Source organism: Ambystoma mexicanum, chromosome 7q, assembly GCF_040938575.1.
Source record: "Ambystoma mexicanum isolate Mex_15411 chromosome 7q, UKY_AmexF1_1, whole genome shotgun sequence".
Classification (NCBI taxonomy): Eukaryota; Metazoa; Chordata; class Amphibia; order Caudata; family Ambystomatidae; genus Ambystoma; species Ambystoma mexicanum.
The window spans coordinates 411,302,126-411,323,687 of record NC_090941.1 but is presented as its reverse complement, the minus strand read 5'-3'; the positions used below and the strand labels follow the sequence as shown (position 1 = coordinate 411,323,687).

At 37.7% G+C, this 21,562-nt stretch overlaps 1 protein-coding gene across 5 annotated transcripts in view; it reads right to left on the bottom strand.

Annotated features, from left to right (window-relative positions):
• The window catches only part of DIAPH3 (diaphanous related formin 3), a 2,562,783-nt gene that overhangs the window by 386,646 nt on the left and 2,154,575 nt on the right, over positions 1–21,562 (bottom strand). The window contains exon 29 of one of the 5 annotated variants that reach the window (XM_069640497.1): positions 20,025–20,349. The exons of the other annotated variants lie outside the window; for them this stretch is intronic. Coding sequence (XP_069496598.1) covers positions 20,153–20,349 — 197 coding nt within the window. The 3' untranslated portion in view covers positions 20,025–20,152. Of the gene's footprint in view, positions 1–20,024; positions 20,350–21,562 lie in introns of those variants that run through there. 5 annotated transcript variants of the gene reach the window in all.

Sequence of the window (21,562 nt, the reverse complement as noted above, 5' to 3'; positions counted from 1 at the left end):
TGGAGCCTCCTTCACCAGGAAACCCAGGGAGCAGTGGCTTTGCTTCTTGGAAGATGAAGAGTGTCGATGGGAGGACTTACTCAGCGAGCAGGACCTCTTGCAAGGTTTCTTCTTATCCTTGTGCAGAGACCACCCCTCCTAGGCCTGATGCGCCACACCATGCAAAATCGACTGAGACTGAGTGGCCTCACCCTTCGCCTTATGGATGTCAGTGAAGAGTTTCGCAGCTTGTTACCCGGAGGGACTTCAGGTGCATGAACTGTCACAAACTGCAATCCTCGGTATTGCGCTTCTCGCCCAAGCAAAATAACAAACCCAGTGCTGATCTGAGACCGACAACTGCCAGCTGCAATTTGTGCAAGGCTTGAAGACCGAGGCCTTCAGTGCAGTAGGCGTGGAAGAGGAGAAAAATGTCGAAGTGCATATATATATATATATATATATATATATATATATATATATATATATATATATTTTTTTTTTTTCACTGAAAAAACTTTGCTAAAGGGACGTTATGGTTAAGTTGGACTAATAAAAACCCATGAAATTCAAAGAAAAAACATTGTTAAACTGACTTTACGGTTCCAAGTAAAACCGAAAACCCTGTGAAACGCCAGTTATGGTAAGCTAAGCAACCATAACTCGCTCCACCACCGTTTTCCATGCCATTTTCCTACAACTTACTAATATCATACTTACCCAATATAGCAATATTTGTGTCCAATTTCCAAAGTTTCACCATAAATCTCTGTCATTTCACACCATCTGGAATAATTTTTAACACTTCTATACACTTCTTGCAACTATTTCAACTAGTTTTGCATCCATTGACTTCTACGAACATCTGACTTCATAGCGGACCTTCCGGACAGTGCCACATGACCATACGCTGACGCGCGGCATGATGACATGTCTGAGAACCCGTACGCACTTCACGATAAGATCACTGCATTTTCTACTGATCTAGGAACTTTCAACTTCAAAATTTCCCTTGCACAGCTCCAACAACTATTCCTACTCATTATCCATTAACAATCTAGTACACAGTACATACTTTTAGCAAAACTGCTATTTATCTTAAAATGGCATCAGCTAATGCCATCCCTCCTCCCCAAGAACCACCACCACTGCTGTAATCAAGAAGCATGAGAAACAGTGCCCCAAACAGAAATAACACACACATTTTCCCTTGTCCATCTACCCCTCCATATTAGTGTTTAGTTGCTCTTCCCTCATTTCCCTCACCACCTTTCGTTCTCAGCTCTCCTGCCAAAAAAAATATATCCAAAAACAACAAACATATTCCTTTAGGAACCACTTTTCACAGCTAAAAAATAGAACTAAAAAAAAAAAAATGTATACACTCCATTTAATTTATATTTCTCAGTAAAGTACATAGACTAAATAAGATTTTCCAACATTTCCATTTGCAATTTGTGCTATGCTAATGGGAATATTGTGGCGTTCATCCTGTGTTCCAGGGACTGGAACGGTGGATATCGGCCCAGCAGCCCACGTTATCAGCCCAAGCGAACCGAGGGTGGATAATGAGGTCTCTGGGCCATTATCCCCCCATTCCAGCCCCTGAAATGGGTGATGAAGGCCATTAGCACCTCAGGTTCCCAAAGCGGGAACCCGGGGTGCTAAAAAATAGGATTTGTCTTCCAACACCGGGACGCCGGAAGGAAAATCCTTTTCCAGGATGGCCACCAAAGAAAGGGAAGGTGAGGGTTCCATACAGGGCCCCTCTTTGCTTTCCATAGCAGCCTGCAGAAGGCAAAAAGAGAACCCTATGACCATATTACCACGAGCACATTTTTTTTCCCTTTCAAATCTTTCTTAATTTCATAAATTCGAATAACTTTACCACAAAGCCAGACCCAGGTGGACATGGCCACTTTAATCCTATGTTTTGTCCCTTGTGGTCATGGCCTGTAGCCAGATTGTCTGGATCATGACCTTATTCCATGACCCGGACAATCTGGCCACTACCCATGAAAACATCTAAATCTAGATCTATAATCTTTTTGCAAACCTTTGTGTAGATTTGTCAAATGGCACCACATTTATAAGCCTTTACATTATTTTGGGACCCCCCCTCTAATTTTGCCCCCTCTTCACAAAATCCTACCAACCTTCGGAAAAACATTCCTATCTAAATGTATTATCAGTTTCCCAAATTAAGTGAGGATCTGTCAAATGGCACCTCATTTATAAGCGCTTACATTATTTTGGGACCCCGCCCATCTAATTTGCCCCCTCATGACAGAATCCCACCAAACTTTGCATACTCACTCAGAATTAGGAATAGGAATATACATGCAAAATTTCATGCAGTTCCATTAAGTGGCGCCAAAGTTATAAGCCATCCAAGAACAGCATTTCACCAACCCTGTAATGCCGAGGTGCTCGCAAACTTTTCAGGACTGTCCGCGAACATCCAAACTATTCGCGGACGTTCGCGGTAAAAACCACCCGTTTTTTTGCTTCTTGCAGCCATATTTCATCCCATCCTCATCAACCCTCACCTCCCCAGAGATTATTTGATAAGTTTGACAAGTGCAATGTTGTCTTTTTTAATATGTTTTTACCGCGATGTCCGCGGACACAGGCCGATGTCCCAAGATGGCGGGCGTTTCCAAAAATCTGACGCACCTTACGCTTCACGCCAACCAATCAGTGACCACGTTGGGTGTCCGCGGACATGACGCAAGTCAATTAGCCAATCGGTGTCCTGTCCATGTAGCGAACAGGGAAGTGTGTCCGCGGAGCTGACATAGATCTCACTAAATTTTTTGGTTTACGTTTTGGTCATTTTAAAAAAAACTACTGGATGGGTTTACACCAAATTAACAAAAGCACGCTTTCGGGACCAAGCCGCCTCTCCTGTCGCAAATTTGGTGAAAATCCGTCCAGCGGTTTGGGCTGTAGGCGTGAGCAAAGTTTTTTTCCCATTATGTCTATGGGAGAAAAAAAAATTTGGGGACTCCCCCTATAGCTTTGCCCCCCCTGGACCAAACCTCACCAAACTTTGCAAAACAATTCAGAGTGGGTCATATACTTTTATTGCAAAGTTTGGTGAGGATTCGTTCAGAGGGAGCGAAGTTATAAGCCACCCAAAAAGTGTCCTTCCTATGGGAGTAGCAACTTAACCATAACTACACGGCCACTACCGTGGGCGTGTAATTACACAGGGAGTGAATGTCAATGACATTTGTGATGTCATCTTTGATGTCCTGGGTTTTATTCTTAGCAGTGCATAGTGGTGGCGTGAGTTATGGTTGCTTAGCTTACCATAACTGGCGAATTTCAAGGGTTTTTCGGTTTTACTTCAAACCATAACGTCCCTTTAACAAAGTTTTTTTTACTAAATATATATATATATTCAGTGAAAAAAACTTTGTTAAAGGGACGTTATGGTTAAGTTGCGCTACTAAAAACCTATGAAATTCAGTGAAAAAACTTTGTTAAAGGGACGTTATGGTTCAAAGTAAAACCGAAAAACCCCTGAAATTCGGCAGTTATGGTAAGATAAGCAACCATAACTCGCGCCACCGTGCACTGCTAACACTAACACCCAGGACATCAAAGATGACATCACAAATGTCATTGATGACATCACATGTGCATTTACTTTTCATGAAAACTCTGTAGGAGGGATTCTTATAATGTTGACCAAGAAGTGTCAAGGATCATTTGAATGCATATCATGAGCTAATTAGTCCATTAAGCAATGCATTGATATAAATAGCATTCTATTATGAAGTTCTATCCAGTATACTAAGCAACTCATGCAGAAACTTAGGCAGTGGGTGCAGTATACATGATGAAGGTGCAATATTCATAATCTTGCCATGTAGAATAATGAAATGATAACTGCTTTCTTATCAGAGTTTTGCGTACTGTGAAGCATGTAATAAGTAGCTAATAAAACCCACTTAATACATAATTACATTATTACAGACAAAACACAAAGAGACAACAACATATACAAATATGAGTATATACAGGGACAGAGAAGTAAGCAAAAAAGCAGAAGTAGTAGCAGAAATAGTTCATAACCTAACTGATTATCTTTATGCAGAGAAATGATTGCTCTGTTTCAAAGCTGCTACTTACTGTATGTATGTGTATCAAATGATGTCAGTGAACCCTAAGTAAAGGAGTGTGAGTACAAACTATACAAATATGAGCATATACAGGGAAGGTATAGTAATGAAAATAAAACTATGAGAAAGTGCTGATAACTCTAATGATTAACTTCATGCACAGAAAGGATTGCTCTCTTTCAAGCCTGTGTCTTCCGCTATATTTATGTTTCATATGATATGACTTGACCCTAAGTCTACAAATATAGTACCTTTTCAATTTTTACTTCCTGACTGTTACTGAAGGAAACTATGTGGCTTAGATATGTCAGTAAAGGAAAAAAAGGGAGAGCCAGCCATGTGATGTCATCAGTTATCTCATCAATGACATTTGTGATGTCATCTTTGATGTCCTGGGTGTTATTGTTAGCAGTGCGCGGTGGCGCGAGTTATGGTTGCTTATCTTACCATAACTGCCGAATTTCAGGGGTTTTTCGGTTTTACTTTGAACCATAACGACCCTTTAACAAAGTTTTTTCACTGAATTTCATAGGTTTTTAGTAGCGCAACTTAACCATAACGTTCCTTTAACAAAGTTTTTTCACTGAATTTCATAGTTTTTTAGTAGCACAACTTAACAATAATGACTTTCACTTTATATACATGTCATATGGAACTGACTCTATCTCTTCTTATGAACTTGATGTCCGCGAACTTATTTAATGTTCGCGGACATGTTCGGAGAACAGTACCACCACCTAAAAACTCTGAGGAGGTATGATGTGTAATAGTTATATCATAACATAGGAACATTTAACAAATTCACAAAGCAGCACACATACAAAGTATATGTAGTAATACTTAAAAAATGTTACCCATATATGTAACACACTAACCATTCATGTAAATACAATATGTTTTAAAATGGAATATACCAAAAAAAGATAAAGTGGCTTCCACCATAATTACCTCACAGACGCTCCACAACCAACAGCAAGACCAGACGTATACACTACTGATTACATATCTCACCAGACATAGTACGTGCACTTCTTTTTACTCCTATATTTATAAACTTTCTATATTAGAAAAAAAAAACATATTACTTCTTTGTTTTCTCACAGAAATTTGTAGTACTCTGGACTGGCTAGAGGACCATTTCCCACGAGACGAAATTTTAGAAGATAGTCCACCTAATGGTACACACTTTACTGTATAAACCAATTGATAAATATTATTTTGTATACATTCAACATATACATTTTGCTTTTACAGACCCTACAAAAATTGCAACTTCCAAAGAAAAAGAAGTGGTGGATAACACTCTTGAACACATTACCCACAAAATGGACCAACTTATGGCAAATTTTATGGATTTAAAGAACTTTGTGGAAGATCACCTAAAACCACCAACAACATACCATTGTCCCACCTGTACTTTTCCCCCCTCACCATATCCCATTCATTTATCCCCAAACTCTCTCCATGGACCACAACGTTTTGATGAGATTTCCATCCCTTCTTCACCTGATCCCACTAATATTGAAAACCCTAATTCTCCCGTTTTTGTTTCCGTTTCTGCCCCACCTTCTCAGTCATAAATTGTTTATATATGTTAAATAAAGTTACTTTTTTATATTGTGTTGTAATTACTTTCAGTTCCTTGTAATAAAACCAATTTAGGTGTCCACGGACACCGCGGTTGTTCGGAAATGTTCGTAAAGAAACGAAAATGTAATTGTCCTGATGACACTACATCTGTCCGTAATGTTCTCATGCAAGTTCAAAATGTTCTAAGAACACTCGTAGTGTCCTGAAATGTTCGTAAAGAAACAAAAATTAAAGTGTTCTAAAGAACACTATATCTGTCCGTAATGTTCGCTATCAACTTAAAACTGTCCTAAGAACACAATTGGTGTCCTGAAATGTTCGTAAATAAACAAAATGATGTGTCCTGAACAACAGTACAACTGTTCGTAGTGTTCGCTACCCAATTGAAAGTGTTCTAAGAACACAATTGGTGTCCTGAAATGTTCGTACATAAACTAAATTACACGTGTCCTGAAGCACACTATATCTGTCCTTACTGTTCGCTACCAAGTTTAAACTGTTCTAAGAACACACGCGGTGTCCTGAAATATTCGTTTCACGTGTGACGCACTTTTAATTACTTCAGAACCCGAACAGTGTCCGTAGGACATCAATGCGCATGCGCTAACCAATCTCTGTGTACTTGGTGTCCTGCGGACAGGCGCTTCCTTCGCAGACTAGTTCGCAAACAGATCATATGACCGCGCCCACGCTCATCGTGTGTCCTGAAATACGGACACTGTTCGTGTCCCCGAACAATTTAAAAGTACATTTTCAGTTAATCCATAATACATTTCAATAAAATCTCACCATGCCACAAGTCCCACATAGCAATCTTGAGTTTCTATATACCTTTTGAAACTTTCCAATCCTTTTTTTGTGTTCGATCTGTCCGCGCACAGTGCGCATGTCCGCGGACCGCGCACAAGCACCCCTATAAAAGACCACGCCCAAGAGCTTATTCCCATTGTGTTTCTGGCTATTCTTCAGAACACAGTGATTTTTGCTGCCACCTGCAGACTACACCATCATCGACATGGCATCCTTGGCTGCTGAACTGCCACTTGGTGCTGCACCTGCTTCAGAACCACCACCACCCCCTCCACCACCACCACCTCCCCAAGGGCCTGAAGAGGGGAACAGGACTGAGGATGCAGAGGAGGAAGAAGAGGATGATGAGAATGAGGTAGAGGAAATCCCTACTACCCGCACTAGACATGAGTCTTGGGTGTGGCGGTTATTTACCATTCATGGGAATGGTCCTAAGGCTCGTGCGAACCATGTTACCTGCAATGAGTGCAAAATGATACTCAGTCGCGGGAAGCACGGTAACTACAGCTTTGGGACCACTACTATGAAGCGACACCTGAGGTCATTTCACTCTGGGGCTATTCGCAGGGTTGTACCTTGCGAAGAACGTAGCAGGTTGATTTCCTCTACTTCATCCTCTGTTTCTGATCCTGTCACCACAAGGACCACCTCTGTGGGACAGCGTCTTTCTCAAGCTGCCTCACAGGCCATACAGAATGCTGATGACCCTTACCTTTCGAGGGTCACAGTTGTATGTATGTACTGTGAGACAGTACTCTGCAGGGGGGAGCGACTTCGGAGTGCTTTTGAGACTATCGTCTCAGAGCACGAGAAGACCTGCTCACTACCCAAATAAAACCCACTCTACATCTTCCTCTCTCAGCTCGCCCTTTCTTATCCCTGTGGTTAGTGTCCCCCCTATACCCTCCTCACCTAGTGTGTCGTGCCTGAAAAACCAAAAAAAATACAAAATTACAAAAATAAAAAAAAAATAAGGCTCTTTTCAGAGCCGCCTTTCCCAGTTAAAAAATAGAAGTGAAAATAAATGAAGCAGGGCTCTTTGTATTTTTTAGAAGTTCGCGAACAGTTCGCGAACATTAAAAAAATTGGGTTACTACTCCATCACAAACATTGTAATTTTCTCTGGAAAGAAGTTTTGGCTCTGAAAAGAGCCTTTGGGTGGTGTTTGTAAGTCAAAAATTGTAAATGCTTAACATCTACTTCAAAATCGTTGTTGTAATTCCAAAAAAGGTCGCAAAGCATTTTGTACATTTCTCAGAAAAATGCCAGCATAAGTAAGATGGACTCCATCTCTGCGAAAAATGTATGTACTACAAAACATAATATTTTCATTGTGAAAAGAAGACGTGCCAAAATCTCTTAGAAAGCCACAAACAGCCTTATTAACATTGCGCCTTGCTTTTTCCATTTGTGGACCAAATGAAGAAGAACAAAGCCACATCTGTCTCTGCGCAATCCGTGAAAATATCACCTGAGAATTAGGAAACATGTCCATAACCTTCCTCAGTCCTTCTTTCATAGCAAATTGCAAAAAAATTCCAGTTACATGCCCTAAACTGTTCCCTCCACAATGAATTACAATTATGTCTGGATGTTGCTCTGTCTCCAAAGTAGCACAGAGAGGTAGCAAGTCCAACCACTTCATTCCACGTACTCCATGCCAGTGTACTTCCACATGTGGGAATCCAAGATCTACAGCTACTCCACAGCTTTCTGCATGCACCTTCAACCAATGTATCCACGAATCTCCTAAAATCCAAACAATCTGTTTTCTGAAACACACAGCCACAGCTATCTTTTGTTCTCTCAGCAAAAAGAGTATCTCAGAAAATCTCTCCTGGCACAACACACCCACCAAACTTTCCTGACCAATCCCTTTCAGTGCTTATTCTCATTTGCATGACTTCTGAACCCAAAAATCCCCGGATGTAACTCCCGATGTCCGGGAACTACCGCCATGTCCGCGGACATATCGTAACATGAATAGCCCTTCTACCATTTCCACTACACTCTCTCTGCCATTCCCTCATTGGATGTACCTCAAAAATCACATGACCATGCACCAATCACATTCAAGACCTCTACATCTAACTGCATCATATATCAGCACTGCAAATGTACTCTGAATCTCTCTGAGTACAAGTGTCATATCATTGGCAAGCAGCATCTACCACAAATACTGTACAAGTCTTCAAGATTTCTACTTGCAGCTCCATGCATATATCCATATGCATGAAAACAAACTTCGGGTATGCATATTTTCTGTATAGTAGATGACATAGCTCTCAACCATTTTTGTTTTACAGGCGGGTGAAATCACCCGATTTTGTTTTTGGCGGGTGAGACGCCCATTGGAATGAATGGCCGTGCAGGAGGCTTGGTGGGTGAGTCTGCCCTTTACAAGGCGTGTGACACCCGCCAAAAGCGTGTGAGTTGAGAGCTATGGTAGATGAACACATTTTCAAACAGACTTTTACCTTGTAAAATCTGTAAAATGAATTTACTGTACTTTTTTCAATTTCCTAAAATCAACTATCACTTATACACCTTTATACTTTTTACTTTCTTTATACACACACACTCAAATCATGTTAAACTAACATTTTTTAAATGAAATATATAGACTACATATATTCAAACAAAATTGCATGCAAACACAATCTATGTTTAAACCTTTATAAAAATACTTATACAATTTCATATTTTTTGTTTTTATTTATTTATTTACTTAATTACTTTAAATTAGACATGACATTGAGGCGCCATTACCTAGAACAGTTTACTTACAGAAATAGTAGTATTCACTAATATATTATAAATTTCACAAGACATAGTAAAGATATTTTATTTTTGCTACAGTTAGTCATTCAATACAATTTGTACATTAAGAACATATCACATGTACTGAACTGATGCAATGTATCTTATGTAAATAAATTAGATTAATGGTTTTACAGAAGGCACTGAGGATTTCAATTAAAAAAATCAATATCTAAATTAAAAACTGTGCTATATACAAACAAAGTTACTAATTTGAAGCTTTTACAGTTGCAGTGAAGACCAGTTTCCTGAAAAGAAGCAGCCGAATTCGAAGAAGAAAGAAAAACTAAGAAGTTACCTGTTAATTTTTTTTAAAAAGTAAGTAAAATATCACCATAATATTTATATTATTAATCAAATATACTATAACATTAATACCAGCTATTTTGGTTTCTTAAAATAGAGATTTTGTACCATTTTGTCCAACAATTTCCATGTCGTAAACAGCGATTTACAACCAGAATGGCTCACAAATTTCTATTTTTGGACACACAAATTAGCCAACTGAACCACTACAATTTTCATATTATAGAACAAACAACTGTTTTAATTGTATACATTAGATTTACTATTTGTACTTTTCCACACCACTAGCTTACTTTTTTTTGTCATCTGAACCCCAGTTTAGTGACACATAAATTCAAGAATACCTATCCCTACTAGTTTTAGTTCCCAATGCACAATCACACACCATTACATACATCTTTATCATCTTACTCAAACACTCACGCACACAGCACACATACATTCCAGAACACCCCAACCCATATCTTCTTTATTTTTTTCAACAGACCCTAAAGAATGCCTACCAAAAGTCTGCTACAGACTTTTGGTAGGCATATACTGCTACAGTTAGTCATTCAATACAATTTGTTCATTAAGAACATATCACATGTACTGAACTGATGCAATGTATCTTATGTAAATAAATTAGTTTAATGGTTTTACAGAAGGCACTGAGGATTTCAATTAAAAAAATCAATATCTAAATTAAAAACTGTGCTATATACAAACAAAGTTACTAATTTGAAGCTTTTACAGTTGCAGTGAAGACCAGTTTCCTGAAAAGAAGCAGCCGAATTCGAAGAAGAAAGAAAAACTAAGAAGTTACCTGTTAATTTTTTTTAAAAAGTAAGTAAAATATCACCATAATATTTATATTATTGATCAAATATACTATAACATTAATACCAGCTATTTTGGTTTCTTAAAATAGAGATTTTGTACCATTTTGTCCAACAATTTCCATGTCGTAAACAGCGATTTACAACCAGAATGGCTCACAAATTTCTATTTTTGGACACACAAATTAGCCAACTGAACCACTACAATTTTCATATTATAGAACAAACAACTGTTTTAATTGTATACATTAGATTTACTATTTGTACTTTTCCACACCACTAGCTTACTTTTTTTTGTCATCTGAACCCCAGTTTAGTGACACATAAATTCAAGAATACCTATCCCTACTAGTTTTAGTTCCCAATGCACAATCACACACCATTACATACATCTTTATCATCTTACTCAAACACTCACGCACACAGCACACATACATTCCAGAACACCCCAACCCATATCTTCTTTATTTTTTTCAACAGACCCTAAAGAATGCCTACCAAAAGTCAGGTCCGTAGAAAGCAACGCAAAATTAGAGCAAATGAAAATAAAGGAGTCCAACATAAGCATCCATCTCTAGCAGAATTTGTAAAAAAAGTTGAAACAAAACAGCTAATACAATCATTTAGTGAAACACAAGAAGTTTCAAGTACAACAACTTCGCTTCCTCTATCAAAATGTAAAACAAACCAAAAAACAATTAACAGAAAATCAGCTATCAGTACAGATAAAACTACTTCTTCAAATTTTAATATAGTGCAAAGTAAGCATACCAAGAAAAGTATTTTAGCCAAAATATACCGTCACAAAGTCCTTCAGAATCTTATAAAAACAGGAGAGAAATCAGGTTCAAAGCTTAAAACCTATCGTAGGAAATGAATCTTAGAAGCATTGATGGACAGTGCAATTCTTCTCAAAAGAAATGTATTTATTTTACTGTTAAACAAAATGAAACCACTAACAAAACTAATAACTAAATTACAAAAAAGACTTCTCAATAAGCGAAATGTCAACAGAAAGAACTTCTTAAGTATCTGCGGAGGTGAATGGAATCACACTACGAGCACAGAACCATATTTTAATGAAGAAGCGTACAAACAAAAGCAAACAAATACAATTGCCATAAATAGCAGTGGTTGAGGTTATGAAAAAGTGAATAATACCATAATGAAACAAGAAGTACTCCTTACAAAAATATGCCCTGAAAACTTAGAATTACCCCTCCATTCAACTGAATCAGAACGTCTAGCGTACAAATGGCCATGCACGTCAATGTGTAACATTCCCAAACAATGTTTCAAATCTTTACACCAATTCCTCAATAAATATGTAAAAAGCAAAGGCAAAATCAAAATTAAAGTACTGCAAAATATAGATACCTGTCCAGTGCGCGAGTACACAGGACTACAAGGACATTCATTGGCCTGCATTACAGGACCTACTTGTAAAACCACTTTCCATGATATCAAAAGGATATCAACACATCATTCAACTATAAGAAATCTAGTCTATAAGCTGTACTATGCTAAAAGTCCTGCTTTAGCACTAGCAAAGTTAAATACCATCCTTCTACATGGTACAGCAAAAGACCTGCTTGAAGAAATTCACTATATCCAGAAAAAATATTTTGGAAGTGAAAGCCATTTACAGAATGAAATAGCTTTAAACCAATTAAGCAACAATTCTACACATGGCAACCTTTTGCTAAACACATACAAAAAAGAAATACTAAAATTTAAAAGTACATCAGCTGAAGTACCAAACCATGTATGTGTATGTTGCCGTAGAATTTTTTATAAAAGTAACACAAAAACTGTGGACCTATCATACAAAATAGAAGACAATGAAGATTCTAAATGGTTTGAATTAGCTCTCTACCTTCTAGCAGAAAACAAATATGAAATAACTGAGCCCTTAATACTTTGCAGTTATTGCACTACAAAACTTAACAACCAAACTCCTTCACGTTCTATCACAAATAATTTGGAATTATACCTAGTACCAAAACCTCTACAACAACTTAATTTATATGAGAGCATCATAATTCAAACAGTACACCCATTTCAAGCAATAATACGCCTTCCACCAAAAACAGCAAAATTACCTCCCTCTGAATTGGTAAAAGACATTCGTGGAAAAGTAGTTTATTTACCATTAAATCTAAAAGAAAATGTGCATACTCTAGGAGTGCAACGTCCAATGCAGCAATCATTAATTATATTAGTAAATGGAGTACCTACAAAAGACAAAAAAATATGGCAGCAGCTGGTAGATTTATATAAAGTTAGACAAGCCTTCCAATATCTTAAAGAGAATAATGAATAGTACAAAGAAATTAATATTGAAGAAAACTTGAAAGATACAACTGAAATAATTCAAGAAACACAACTAGATCCTGCTACAATATCAAATACTTTAGACCATTATACAATTCATCCTTTGCACTGTAATGACACCGTACAAGATGTACTAGAAACTTACCAAATGCGTCAAACAAAAGGATCGCCCATCAGTATATGGGAAAAAAGTATAGAAGCACGTGCTTTTCCTCTACTCTTTCCTACTGGCAAAGGAGGAAGGTATGATGATAGACCTATTCAAATATCAGCTTCAGAATAGCGCTCATTACGGATATATTCTGAAGATCCACATTTTGTCTAAATCTGGGAATACATATTCCACCTACTCTTTGAAATTGAACTAGCAACTTTATGTTACGGAGTTGCACACATATTAAAATCAGGATCACACTTTCAAAATATGACAGCTACACAATTATTAGAGAAAGTGCAACAAAAGGATGAGGTTTTACAATCAAATATTACAAATCTATTAGCAAATATGCGTGGTTCTAAAGAATACTGGTTTCGACGTCATGGAGATGTATGTTGTATGATCAGAAACCTTGGCCCACCCACTTGGTTTGTTACATTAAGTTGTGCAGAATATGCATGGGAAGATTTACATGATTTCCTACGCATATCAAATAAAAACAAAACAAGCATAGATATTCTAACACCTGGAGAACTTTGTTCTTTGGATCCTGTTAATGTTTCAAGATATTTTCACCATCGCTTCATTGCTATGCTACATTTTATTTGTAATAAAACTGTTCCTCCCCTTGGAGAAGTGCAACACTTCTTTTGGAGAAAAGAATACCAAGCCAGAGGAGCACCACATATCCACATGCTTTTATGGATTAAAGATGCTCCTAAATTTGGTCAAGACAGTGATGCCACTGTTTTACAGTTTATTGAAAAATATGTCACTTGTGAAATTCCATCAGAAGCCACAAATAGTGATCTTCGTGCACAAATTTTACAATTTCAAAGGCACAAATGTGGAAAATATTGTCGTCGCAAATACAAAAACAAAGGCAAATACTACACCAAATGCCGATTTGGTTTCCCTAGACCAGTTACAAATACAGGTCAAGTAAACAACCTCATGTCTTCAGTTAGACATACTGTTAAAGGAAAGTCACCTAAAAATACATATTACATAAAAAGAAAAGAAGAAGAAAAATATATCAATGATTATAATGCAATCATTGTCCACTTATGGAATGCAAACATAGATGTGCAGTACATTGCAGACAATTCTACTGCAGTTGCACGATATGTCACAGCATACTTAACTAAAGCAGAAAAGACAGAGCTCAGAAATTATACAGCTTGGGCATAAAAATGCTCACCCATAGAGAATGTGGATCTTATGAAGCAGCTGATCGTTTAACTGGTACTTCATTGTATGGTAAATCTGAAAATATAGTATGGCTAAGTCTTGGTCCAGCTAAATCTAGAAAAAGAGTTCTAAAATCATATGAAGATATAGAAACAATAGCCAAACATGATCCCAACAACCAAGACATTTTAAAAAACAATTGATTGGACACATACTACCCAAACAGAAGTAATACTTTGGAAAACATTTGTCTATACCAAATAGCCCAAAACTACACATACAAAAATAATATGAAACCCGATGAAAAAAAAGGTAAATATAGAGTGACAGACTGTGAAGGCAGCTTAGTTAAACTCACTAAACCAAATTTAATTAATCATATCAAATTGTAATTGAAGACTCCTCAACATAAAGAAGTATATTACTTGTCCCTGCTACAACTCTTCAAACCATGGAGAAAAGAAGAACAATTACTAGATAACTATGACTCATATGAGGATGCTTTCAAAGCAAATGAAAGCACTATAACGGATGTAAACTTTACACAGTACAAAAATATGTTGCACAATGAACAGCAACATGAAGAAGAACTCCAAGCCCGACTAGATAAGGATACTCCCGACAGTAGTCAACCTTCTGTAACAGGAAGCCAAGAACCACTGGGAGAACCACTAATAACAAATGAGGCAGAATTAGCTATGATAGAAGTAGAAAACACCATGTGTCAGTATGAAGATAAGGAAGACTTAACTATACTACAATCAAAACTAAACAATGAGCAAAGTAGCATTTTTCAAGAAGTAACAAAACAAATTGCACATCGTGTAAAACATGAAAATAAAGAATGTTCCTGCCATAATTATAAACCTATACTACTGTACGTCAGTGGTGAAGCTGGTTCTGGCAAAACATTCCTAATCAAAATCATTAGTAAGTTCCTTCAACAATTGACAAACAACAAACTGTCAGCTGTTGTCACTGCCCCCACAGGTTTAGCTGCCTACAACATAGGTGGTGTTACATTAAACCGATTACTACTATTACCAGTAGAACACCAGAACAAATTAGACTATTACAAACTTTCTGCAGAAGCTGCAATGGAATTACGCAGAGTATTGAAACAAATGAAAATGCTATTAATAGATGAAGCGAGCATGGTCTCCAACCTGATGTTAGCTTTGATTCACCTCAGATTACAAGAAGTACTCAAAACAGACTATGAAGAGCTCTTTGCAGGAAAACACATTATTGTTTTTGGAGATCTGCTTCAATTAACACCAGTAAAAGGTGAACCTATTTTTAAAACATTAGGGCACAAACTCTGCCGTAAAACTGTTGGCAGCATTGGAAATGTCAACCTTTGGCAACATTTCCAATACAGAGAATTAACAGAAAACATGCGCCAATCTGCAGATCTAACTTATGCCAACATTTTAAAAAGTTTGAGAGTTGGTATACGCTCTAAAGAAGCAGAAGCAACATTGAAAACCCGGCACATTAATGCACTTTATGGCGATAATGCATGTGCTACAGATGTTATGGAACAATTAGCCCACAAAAATGTCAATTGTATGGCCTTAATGCCAACTCTTGCAAGCTGTTTCAAATTCAATGAAATCATGCTAAGTAAAGAAATGCAACCAATAATGGAAATTAGCGCCACAGACAAACTAGATGTACATGGTATATGACACTACCCATGTGTGACCAAGCCACAACAAGACTAAATAATTTAGAAAAATCAATCTCAAACACAGCAGGCTTAGAAAAGATGTTAAAATTATCCTTAAATTGCAGAGTAATGCTTAAACATAACCTTGACGTGGACCAAGGACTAGTTAATGGAGCACTGGGTACAGTTGTTGGCTTTCAAACATACCCACGTGACAACAAAATTCAGTTTGTCAATATACTCTTTGACAAACTTTCAGAAGTAAAACGGATAGGACGCTCAACAGCTAGATTCCTTCTCTTCAAAGATATGTATGTACGCAGAGAACAATTTTCTCTAACTCTTGCATACGCAGTCACAATTCATAAATCACAAGGTGTTACCCTAGACAAAGCAATGATAGATATTGGTAACACAGTCTTTAAAGAAGGCATGAGCTACATAGCACTATCACGCTTACGTACACTTGACAGTCTATTTCTAATCAACTTTGATGCAAGTAAAGTAAACGCTGATATTCCTTGCATTTTAGAATATAATAGACTTCGCTCACTATACACTCCCCATCTAAACACACATTCTGTTCCACAAAAACTAAAATGTTGTAAAAGAAAACTAAATCAAACAGAAATGCAACAGGACGTCACTGAAAATCCTCCAAAGAGAGTAAAAGAAACTAATACTTCATCAAGTACCACAAACAAAAAAGAATCAATTAGAGAAAGTAAACCAGGTACTTCTTTAAAGAAGGAAGACAAACTCCAAAAAAAGCAGTTAGATACAGAACTACCTGGACCATTTAAATTCTCAAATATAGTTGGTGTAAATTGCTATGCAAATGTAGCAATGAATATTCTATTTCAATTACCACCAATTGTTGACAACATTTACTCACACAGTACAGACCCATTGTGTTTGCAAATGTTAGTACTTCACAGAAATGCAGCAAACAATCCTGACAACACATATAGTGTTTTTGGAATAAGACGACAATTGGACTACTGTGCTGGGATGGTGAAATTCACTATAAACTCACAGGAAGATCCACAACAATTTCTAATGTACTTACTACAAGTACTGGAAAACAAAAACATACCTATAAATGAAATCTTTCAGATTTCATACATGTGGAAACATACATGCACTCTCTGCAACAATGTGACACAAGAAGAAATCGCTTCATATATATATCAATACCAAATTGTGAATCCATTCCATTTCAGCAACTTGTACAAAATGCAAACCATGGTAGATTATGCTCTACCTGCAATTCAGATAATCGCTCCAAGTTAGTAATATAAACACATAGTAAATACGTAATACTAATGCTTCTACGTTACAATGCAGATGGTACCAAAAACAACTGCAAGCTGACTGGATTCACACATGGTCAAATATCACTTGGTAAGAAAACCTTCACAACAATAGGTATAATCTACCACGCAGGAGCACAACCAATTCAGGGCACTACAGTGCATACATAAAAAAGAAATGTGGATGGTTTGAATGTAATGATAGTACCATTACTCTAAAGCAGAGATAACCAGCAAATCTTACAAACGCTTATTTGATGTTCTTAAAACCAAAATTTGATAAATAAACTGTATTTAAACCTTTCAGTAAATTTGTGTTACAAAAATATAAACTGTTAGAATACTCCAAAAGCTATCTAACAGCTCAAAGACTCTACAACAACCAATCAGATAAATGAATACCACTAAATTAGACCAAAAAATACACAGTTAGAATACGCCAATTGGTATCTAACTGTCCCAAAATTTAACAATATCCAAATAGGTAAATCAAAACCACTAAAATATATTAAAAAAATAGACAGTTAGAATACGCCAATTGGTATCTAACTGCTCCAAAATTTTATAATATCAAAACAAATGAAGAATCTGTTACTGCTCCAAAAAAAATACAACAAAGCAAAGTATAAAGCATTAGCCAGAAACAACAAGTGAACACTGAAAACAAACAAACAAATAAACTGTAGCATAACAGAAAAAGGTTTTTTTTTAATCCAACATGGATTTTTTTTCTCCCACAGACCCAATGATTTTAGCAACAAATACAGAAACTGAGCAAATTGCACAGTACTCTGATTGGTACTCTACTAAATATGAGGGTCGAAAAAAAATAAAAGTATATTGCTTATACAATGTAATAAGTCATTACAAAATACTAATACTAACATGCTATTTTCTTTTATCACAGAAATGAAGAAGAAAAACATGGACTCCCATTACTAGACCAAACAGTAAGTATACAATAATAAGGACAACCATAGCAGCATATCACATCCATAGTATCTAATACCTTTGTTCCTTATACATTTGTTTTGCACCCAAAGTTATAAGCAAATATGAATGTGATATGCTGCGGTGGTTGTTGCCAGGGCATAGAGTCTTGGGTGCATGGCCAAAAGGCCATGCACCCAAGACTCTATGCCCTGGCAACAACCACCGCAGCATATAACATCCATAGAGTCAAACATTTCAACTATGATCTATGGGAAACTTTTAATGTCCGCGAACAATGTGAGTGTTCTTAGAACACTTTGAACTTGCCAGCGAACAATACGGACACCGTTTTCAGGACACCCCCTACGAACACTCCCCGGACACCGCGAGTGTTCTTAGAAGCGTCTTCAGAACACCACCATCTTGTTTATTTGCGAACATTTCAGTACACAGCTAGTGTTCTTAGGACACATTCAACTTGACAGAGAACAATACGGACAGCGTCCTGAGGACACCCCCTACGAACACTCCCCGGACACCGCGAGTGTTCTTAGAAGCGTCTTCAGAACACCACCATCTTGTTTATTTGCGAACATTTCAGTACACCGCGAGTGTTCTTAGGACACATTCAACTTGACAGAGAACAATACGGACAGCGTCCTCAGAACAACCCCTACAAACATTTCAGGACACCGGGAGTGTTCTCAAAAACGTCTTCAGAACACCCCATTTTGTTTATTTGCGAACATTTCAGGACACCGCGCGTGTTCTTAGAACACATTCAACTTGACAGAGAACAATACGGACAGCGTCCTCAGGACACCACCTACGAACACTCCCCGGACACTGCGAGTGTTCTTAGAACAGTTTCACTTTGCTTGCGAACAAAACGGACACATATTGACTCCTTAGAACACCCCCTAGTCAGTTTATTTAGAACATTTCAGAACACCCGTGATGGCCGCAAACAAATCAAACACAAAAAGAACGTCTAACACATAAAAAACACAACTTTCATCCTATCTCATACACTCCCACCCTCCCCAAACACTCCTACACACCAACACACTCTACAAAATACATATTTTGAACAAAGTTTCACCGCGCTGTCCGGGGATGTCCGCGAATCCAATATGGCGGGCGCTACTGAAAAATCTGACGCGCTCCACGCCGTCCAATCAGCGAACACTTTGCATGTCTGCGAACATCACGCAGGACGATTGGCCAATCAGAACACTTTCCGCGGAGCGAACAGGGAAGTGTATCCGCAAACCGAACACAGATATCACTAATTTTTTTTTACCTACTTTTTGGTCATTTTAAAAAAAAAACTACTGGACGTATTTTCACCAAATTTGCAAAAGCACGCTTTCGGGACCAAGCCACTGCTCCTGGTCCAAATTTGGTGGAAATCCGTCCAGCGGTTTGGGCTGTATGCGCGACCAAAATTCTTTTCCCATTCACTCTATGGAGAGTGAGTATAATGTATACAAATATGAGCATATAGAGGGAAGGTAGAGTAATAAAAATAAAACTATGAGAAAGTGCTGATAACCATAATGATTATCTTCATGCACAGAAAGGATTGCTCTCTTTGAAGCCTGTATCTTCCGCTATGTACATGTTTCATATGATCTGACAAGACCCTAAGTCTACAAATATAGTACCTTTTCAATTTTTACTTCCTGACTGTTACTGAAGAAAACTATGTGGCTTCGATATGTCAGTAAAGGATAAAAAGGGAGAGCCAGCCATGTGATGTCATCAGTTATGTCATCAATGACATTTGTGATGTCATCTTTGATGTCCTGGGTGTTAGCAGTGCACGGTGGCGCGAGTTATGGTTCCTTATGTTACCATAACTGGCGAATTTCAGGAGTTTTTCGGTTTTACTTTGAGCCATAACGTCCCTTTAACAAAGTTTTTTCACTGAATTTCATAGTTTTTTAATAGCGCAACTTAACCATAACGTCCCTTTAACAAAGTTTTTTTAATATCACGCAAACAATATACAAACATGGCGTGCAAAAACCAACTTCTACAGATGGCTTTACACAGAATGTTGCAAAGTAAGAATTTATACTCGTTCACAGTGAAGGTCAGCTGCTTCCACAACTTGTACAGATGGCTTTACACAGAATGTTGCAAAGTAAGAATTTATGCTTGTTCACAGTGAAGGTCAGCTGCTTCCATTTTTTTCTCGGGCCCCGGAGAAGCTCACGAAGCGGACTATAAGGTTGTATTGTGTTTTGACCTTGACAGAGATTGTGATGAGACTTCTCTTGAAGGAGTGTTGCTAAAACGTAAGAGAAGATAAAGATGAAATTTCTGAAACTAAACCACTTTTACATATTATATCACTATACGAAAGATTGTTGGCACACGCGGAGTCGTATTTTATGACTGCACCACTCGTAGACAATGGAAATTGCAATTGTACTGTAAGTAACCCTTTAGATTACTTTATACCAAATATAATTACAATAGCAAAGCATTAAAGACCGCTCAAGTTGAACTTGTTCGTTGAAAGTGGCATAATATTTTCTACCGCGTACTATCACCGCCGAATTGATCCCCTGTCGTTTAGAGGGCTCTGAAAAAGACAGACGACACAGGGTGGGTTAATAGAAATAATTTAACCGGTCTATAGGCGGTCAAGCGCTCTACTCGCTGTGCCACTTCACTGTAGCCTGTCAAGTGGCACAGCGAGTACAGCGCTCGCTTTGACATCCGTGCACAGCTTGCTAACGCAAGTTTGAATCCCGGCAAGGCGAAACTCAGCCTTTCATCCTTCCGTGGTCGATAAATGAGCACCACACACCGTGGTTAATAATAAGCACCGCTTACATACCTCACGGTTGTTAGCGCTATATGAATGGGAAAATATTATTTTATTATTAACATACTCTGTTGCACTATCTTCGATAGCAAATAGTTTCACGCCCTAATAAATAAAATGATGATTTTTACTGAAGATCGGCTGGTGAGACTAATTTATGTTTTTTAAAACAGGTATGTGGCCCCATTTTGTCTATGTCACGATTTACAGACTCCAGCGGATGGGGTCTTCAACTGCCAGGTGCAAGTCCAAATATGCAACTTTATGACCCTCACCATTTTATGGGACAATCGCCAAGGACCAATATGCCCTTACGCAGTACTAGCGGCTACAAACAACATACCAACCAATAGGGTGGTCTAATGGCTCGTTGTTGGAGCAACCTTCCGATTATCAGAGAGACCATTTACTGCTTTTATCATAAACCAACAGCCTATCTACCGCAAAGGAACAACGCGTGGCTCCAAATAAACTTTTCCTGATCGACAGCAGACACAATAGCAAATCGCTGAATATTCACTAAACATTTCATGTGAAATAAATGTACTTTACCAAATGTACAATCCTGCTGTTTACTTTTAAACCACAGTTACATATTCCGAATTGTGGCGCACTGAGTTGTAAGCTGATCTAACACTCTCTGTACCGCAAAGGAACATCGCGTGTCTCA